Below are 7,272 nucleotides of genomic sequence, written 5' to 3' on the forward strand. Positions count from 1 at the left end.
AATTTTGCTTTTTTTAAAAGATTTATCTGTTAGGTGCAGAAATAAATTATTTTAGCCGAGACACATTTCGAAATAGGGAATTGTAAGTACCTTGCAAATGAGTTTTTACTTTAGTTGCCCACAAGTAACAAGAGCTGGCTGCGGCTGCTGCTGGTCAAGTGTGCACCTGCATCATGAGATACAGCCTTCTCCACTCAAGAGCTGTTCGGCTGAAATCTGTGCTCATTGGAAAATTACAAATAGCTCAGAAAGTGGCTCGCCTCTCCTCAGAACCTGCTTCACCCCAGCTCGATAGATTGATAGCAGGAGCACGGAGAGAAAGCAAATGTATGTAAGAGACGGGGAGAAAAATGGGTATGCGAGCCATGCATCACGGCTGACCAGTGTCATCAGCAGTGCCTAATGGCCTTATGATTACATGTTAACACAGCTGTAAAGGGTGTGAAGAATGGCAGGGATGAAAAATGGCATGTGGTGGCAGAAGAGTTTCTAATTTCAGTCAGTTTCTCTTGAGGATCTAAACTAAAGGAAAAAAGAAGTTCAGGCACTCCTGCCTAAGATGGAAAACCATCTATTCTATTTAATGACAACAAAATTCAGTGTTGTTGACACACCTCATCAACACCCTGCTGTTCCCTCTTTGGCCCGGTATATCAATCATGCACTTTAGTTCCTGCATATACAAACTCTGCATCAATCACGCACTGATTTATACATTTCATATTATGTAGATAACCCTGTGGAGAATGTGCTGGAACATTGCATGCAAAATGGGATGTTGTACTTGTGCATCTGTGCTCACGATTAGCACGATTAATCTTGGACAAACCTTGTTGTATACGAGAGCGAGTTCTCATTTTGTACCATTAAATCTTTCAAATTACATGCCAAAATGCCATTTGGGCCTTGCATTGTCTTCAACACAAACGTAGCTGTAAACAAGGCTGTAAACAGCCGATCTGAGAGATGGAGCCTGGTATAAATCCTAAGAGCTACAATTAAAATTGAATGAGACAGGAATATTGAGAGAACAACATGCAGGAAAACCAAGCACCGTCTGAAATAGGTTGTACTGTACGAGGGCCAATCTATAAAACTGTAGCAGTGATTGGAAAAGAAAATCAATTATGAAAATTAAAAATTAAAAACACTGGTAGGAGATCTCTTACCCTACCTACTTTGTATTCAAAACCAATAGAATGATTTCTTGAAGGCACTTGAATGAATGAATATTTTAATAGTCATTGCATGTTTGATGGTGCTCAACAAGGTGGGAGCTGAAAGGAAATGGTAATGGCAAAGGTCAAAAGTTTCTGCTGGGTCAGGAACAGCAGTTTCCATTTAATCAGTGCTTAACGGCCCACAACGGTCACGATTACAGCAAATTCCATTAGAAATGCTCATATAGCATTGCAAACACTGCTGCAAGGGTTTTTATTTTTATTTTTCAGTTAATTGAATTACTGTATTCATATTAATTTAAATAACTGAACAGATCATTCTTTTATCAAAGGTTACACATTATCACTACTTTGTTTTACAAAAACTAAAAGCAATGATGGACAAAAGCCCTGGGAGCTTATTTTAGCTATATACTAGCTAACTCAATTTGCTGTCTCCATGACTGTGGTGATTGTAATATATAATAGTTTTGTTTGTTATGTGAATGTTAGTATTTTACTTAATTCCATGAATTTTTATGTATCCCTGTGTTTTGGTATGTACATTTTAGTTAACTCAAAGCCATATCACTCGGCAGCCATCTGGAAAAATCTGGGCAGAATATTTGGAGCATTAAGTTCATGTTTACTGTTCACCAGAATATAATAACTGCATGCTCAGAATCACCAGTTAGATCTGATGAATACTTTCAAAGTTTGTAGACTTTTCCTCCATTTGAAAACTTTTTACACAGTAAGTTAGCGTTAATGCTATAATCCAACCATAGACTGTGTAAAAGATGGACGTGGTTTCCAGGTCACAAAAATGAAGCCAGTACAAAAATGCTTAAAACCTGTATTCTGTCTAAAGACCAGAAGATGACAATAGCTATGGTCACAAAAGTTGAGTGAACGTGATACTTCTGGTCTTTGAGAAAAACGGCTTTCTGACTTATCCTCTGTAAAAACCTTCCTGAAGAGTTTATGAGTTCACTCTTTCAATTTGTTTGATATTGTTTGATATTGAATAAAAGCTAAAGTCTTACTACTACTACTATTCTTCAAAAGAAGAGATTATCCATGGCATATTCATTCATATCTAACCATTTTATACTTAAACCTTTTAACTCTCATAACATCCGGGTTTTTGAAACCAAGACACCAATGGTGAAAACTGTATTATTGAGCAAGGAGTTCAGAAACCAAGGGAAAGTGTCATAGTAGCTTCTATTTTTAATATATTATTAATATACTTAACTCTCTCTTATGCCGCGATCTAAATGTAACATTTTAAGTAAATTTTAGGTAAATGTTAAAGGATTTGCATTATATTCTCTTATTTAATAATTATAGTATATTCCAGTTAAGCTAAATGCCAAAATAAAAGTATTTTGTGCAGTGCCATGAATGTTATTCACTTCACTTAATTATTATGATACGCTATATTTTTGCTAAAACCAAAGTGCATCTACTATGTTGAGCATTTACCTTTATCCCTTCAATTGCCGCTTTTTGTTAACTGCTGTACAGTATTTTTTGCAGTAAAGTACAACAAAAAGCAAATGTTATGTCAAAATTAAATGCTGTGACTAAAACCTTTTCTTGGAAACTCCTCTTATTAAACATGAAAGCCACGAAGAGCCAATATAGGAACAATCACTTTCTAAAGCAGTACGCAGGATTTATGTAGGCCTCCTGCTGTGAGTAATTCACCTCTGCACACCCTGACAGAACTATTGGCAAGCAAAGAACAACACACATCCTTGTTTCCATCAGACTCTTCTATGCATAATTCATATAATTTGTAAACTCCAGTCGCTGCCTACCCGCTTGCCTTGAAGACGTTGAATACTTTGACGATACATGGACTGTCTTCTGAAATGCTCTGAAATGTCAGGTAGGCGTGTTTCGAAAGTTTAAAATTCTCATTAGAATTGCCTGGTGATTCCATGGATTATCTTGTAGTTGTGACAATCCATTGGTAACCTAGAGGTTAAGGGTGTTGTCCAACCACTTTTTGATTGTCGTTTTTCTTATTGCTGTTTTATCCACATCTTTATTTGCCAAAGTTGATTTGTAGATGGCAATTCACTGAAATGGTTGCGTTAAAGCCAGGGATCTAGTCTGCAACCAATCGCAAAGGAAAAAACATTTATTGCACACATTTACAAAAATTGTATTCATGCTGCAATCTCCAACTGCTGTTTTTAAATAGTTTGTTCTGTCTGCTTTGCAGTTCAACACATAAAGATCTTTGGTATATCATTAATTTAACATAGAAAAAAGTCAATCGTCATACTGGAGCAGCTGGAAATTTTAAAATGTAATTAAGCAATTTATTGGTTATTCAAGTACACTCATAAAAATTAGTCATTGGATGAACTCAATTTGATTGATGGCAGGTTTTCCACGTAATACATTTATTTTGGTTCAACCAAATCTACATACATCATAACAATTTAATTAAATTGAGTCAGTAGAACACAATTTTTTAAACACATTTAAAAGGAAAAAAATTACATTAATAAGATGTGAAAGGTTTTGGTTGGTTCAACTCAATACAATGTCATTCATTTGAGCTAGATTTTCCTTCGAATTGAAATGATTATTTTAAGTTCAACTAAATCATAATTTTAATTACCAGAAAACTAATTTAATTATTAAAATAATGACAAAATAAATTTGTTTTTTCAACGCAGTTTTATTCACTTGAATTAAAAGCAGAAACAGAATATTTTGTGAATAAACATACATGTCACATGGTCAAATTAACCTTAACAAAATCAAAGTGCTCACAAAAAAGTGCCTTACATTTGAAATGAATATCAAATCTGAAAAGCACACACATTTGTATTACTAGGCAAGACTGAAAACAAACTGGAATTTGTAAAATCCGATTTCACGTAAGAATCATTGTATATATATTTATAGTGACACTTGCAGGTAGGTTTTCAGCAAATTCACAATGATAACCTACTAAACATTGCAATTCACACCATATTATGCCAGTCACTGAACATTTTAAACAACCCAAAAATACTTAAATACAAATATATATAATGTATATATATATAAAAGATTTTCATTAAGAACATTTTGTGTTACCAAAGGGGAGGTATTTTAATAAAAAAAAAACCTTTACTTCTCTAATTCAAACTTTTACAAGCTTATAAGAACGGGAACACCAACTTTAAAACACTGGAAGACACCAAACTTGTCAACATTTGTTTTGTCTCTTCGAAAATCCCAAAAGCAATTAAAAGGAAGATGCTGGTTACAACCATTAAACTTTTTTTGAGCTAAATTCCCACAGTCCTTTTATCCATCTATAGTAGTATAGATTAAAGGTTACATCACTCACAACAGAACAGCAGACAAAAATAGACAACTTCTATTTTTCAAAAAAAAGGAAAAAAAAGGTCACAGTTTGAACAAAAGAGATAAAAAGGCCAAAATCAAATTTTGTGCTGGGGTCTTGTTTGCCTAAGCAAACATCTTCAATTTCATTTGCTGCATCTTTGTACTGAGCCTTTGTCCATCCAGATTCATTAAAATCTTCTGACAAAACTCGAAAGTGTACTTGAGGTCAATTGGATAGCTCAGATCAAGTGCATAAATCAGTCCAAAGAGAACGATGAATGCCATGATGACACTACCGAGGTTGTTCATAACTGTAGTACCTTCAATGACAACTGCAACATCCTCTGGCTACTGAACGCCTTCTCTTCTGATGGTGTAAATACCCATGACAGTTGCTGCAGTGGATCTCAACCGTTCATCCTCAGTGGAGGAGGTCTGAAAAACAGGATGTTTCAGGTTTAAGGGCTCTGTCACTTGGAAGGGGAAATATTATGCAAAACTCAGCTTTGTATCCTTTTGTGCTGAAACATGGGTCTCTACTGCCTCTATAAACACTCCAAACATGAATAAAACCCATCAATCTGTTTTCTATCAATAGTTTGGGTTTAGGTATTATGTACCTCCCTTTGGGAGGGGCTTGAAACAGAGGAGCAGCTCCTCAAGTGTCTATAGGTGTAGGTGTGTGTGTGTGTGTGTGGGCTGGGTCAATTTCCCTTATTTCATGACAATTGGGGATCTTTTGAAACAGCTTGTTTTAGGCACATTATTCCGGAAACCAGAAGATCGCTGTAACGCCAGTGACACTAGTCAGTGTCTCGATGCAATCTGCTGGGTTCCTTATATAGAAGACTTTTTACTAATTGGCATAATTAACTGAACTTCATTGGAGTGTTTACTTTATGAAGTGCCTTGAGATGACTGTTGTTGTGATATACCGCTATATAAATAAACTGAATTTAAACACTGACAGAAAGTGGATGAATGTTTTCTTCACATTTACCGTGTTTATAGAGGCAGTAGATACCTACATGGCAGCCCCAAAAAAATGAACAATTGAATTTTTACTGAATCTATCCCCTTAAAAGGTGCTCTCCAGTACAAGTTTCAACAATGACTATTAAGAATAATACATATTTCACAATTATATTGCCTTATTTGAATATATGAGCATTTTGCGTGCGATGAACCTAACTCAAATTGAAGCTAGAAAATAAAGTGTGATAAGCGTACCAGATACTCCTTGAACAGTAGGTCTGGATCTTCATTAAAGTAGATCACCAGGCTTTTAAGAGTATGCTCCCTCTTTATGTCGATGTCATCACACTAATGCAAGGGTGAAAAAAAAAGGGTGAAAAAAATGTAATTGATTGATTGCATTTAATTGATGGGTTTATCATTAGTACTGACCAAACTACTGATCGCCATGATATCCTTGATCTTTTGGCCCTTTGCTCCTTTGCTCCCCTCAAAAATTTGCATCAGCTTGTCTGTTAAATTGTCCAGCTGAGCCAAGAACTTCGCCTGCAGGGGTTTTGTAGTGATCTGCAGGAACTCTGCATTCACCTGGAAATAAAACATACATAAATATAGTAAACTAGAAGTTTAAATACAGACTGCTGAATCAACACACTGAAAGTTGCTAAACATTTGAACCATCAGTGAAGTTTGTCAAGACCTAAACTGTTTGTAGCTGAGTTTAGGAATATATCGCCACCTGTTGCTTTGGCATGTTCCTAGCAGCGTTTTCCTTCATTTTTGCGTTTACCTGTGGACGGGATTATTTTTTAAAACGAAAACGGAAAATCTCCGTTTTCAAAAATACCTGTGTAAGTGTGGACGTAGCCGAAATCTTTTATAATAATAAATAGGTTTGAACGTCACAGGAGTGCGCATTGTCGCATTGTGCTGACTGCAGTTACTCTTCCGGCCACATGGTTCGCTTTTGGTAGCACCCTCAGTAAACTATGCAGTGCTTTTAAAGACACCTCAAAATGATACTTTCTACTAGAAAATGGCATTATATAATAATAAACACAGAATACCACATTATTAGATTATAAAAAGAAAACAGTAAGAAAGAAGTTAGCTATAGGACATCATCTTTCATTGAGCACAATGGCTGGCTAGCTGCTAATAAGCTAGCACACGCTCCGAGTACTTAAAAGTTGGCAGCTACACAATTTCTCCTCTAAAACAAGGCACTTTTGAAAAGACCTGTCTATATTGTCAAAAAAAATAGTATTCAAGCAGAGAAGAGAATGGTAGCACCACCAAAAGTTCAAAAAACAACTGTTACAAGCTTCTATGATAAATAGCATTGCCATAGATTTAGCTGATAAAGAAATACACAATTGGATATATGAAAAAATAATATGTTACCTTACCTGAAGGTGTAGTTTTATCCAAAAAGTACAGAGAGGCCAAGAGCAGCTGCATTCATTTAGGTGATCCTGAAAGAGCGCAAAATTTTCAAAGAAGGTGGACCATTGTGTAACTCAATAACTTTGTGTTCTTGTAACAAAGACTGCTTTGAGAGAAAATAATTTAGGTTCACCACACGAATAATAATTGCAGTAACGCTGGAGTGCTACATTTGCGTTGAGTGAGATTAAAAAAAACGTTTAAGCTTAAAGAGGGGCTTGAATTTATTTCTTTGAGTTTACAAATACTTAAGTGCAAAAATGTACTCCTCCTATCCCCAGTGCCCCAACAAACTCATTCATTTTGTGTTCAGAATCAGCCTCTGCTGGTT

The 7,272-nt window shown here is 35.5% G+C and overlaps 1 protein-coding gene across 1 annotated transcript; it reads right to left on the reverse strand.

Moving 5' to 3' along the window:
- Nucleotides 1-4,013: 4,013 nt before the first annotated feature.
- Nucleotides 4,014-6,801, reverse strand: LOC146360946 (uncharacterized). Its single transcript, XM_084922344.1, has 3 exons — nt 5,928-6,801; nt 5,751-5,843; nt 4,014-4,955 (listed from the first exon to the last, which is right to left on the reverse strand). The coding sequence occupies exons 1-3, from the start codon at nt 6,096-6,098 to the stop codon at nt 4,869-4,871; spliced, it is 351 nt and encodes a 116-aa protein (XP_084778470.1). The 5' UTR covers nt 6,099-6,801; the 3' UTR covers nt 4,014-4,868.
- Between the last annotated feature and the right edge of the window lie 471 nt (nt 6,802-7,272).

The sequence above is a fragment of the Perissodus microlepis genome, chromosome 23 (assembly GCF_051167445.1).
Source record: "Perissodus microlepis isolate ML-2025 ecotype Zambia chromosome 23, ASM5116744v1, whole genome shotgun sequence".
Lineage (NCBI taxonomy): Eukaryota > Metazoa > Chordata > Actinopteri > Cichliformes > Cichlidae > Perissodus > Perissodus microlepis.

What these genes read in the sequence shown, in the direction of transcription:
- LOC146360946 (XM_084922344.1), bottom strand. Translation starts at nt 6,098, where the DNA reads ATGTTTTATTTCCAGGTGAATGCAGAGTTCCTGCAGATCACTACAAAA. An exon ending in TCATGGCGATCAGTAGTTTG is followed by an intron (nt 5,844 to 5,927) that starts GTCAGTACTAAT and finishes CCCTTGCATTAG; the next exon opens with TGTGATGACATCGACATAAA. An exon ending in TACTGTTCAAGGAGTATCTG is followed by an intron (nt 4,956 to 5,750) that starts GTACGCTTATCA and finishes CCTGTTTTTCAG; the next exon opens with ACCTCCTCCACTGAGGATGA.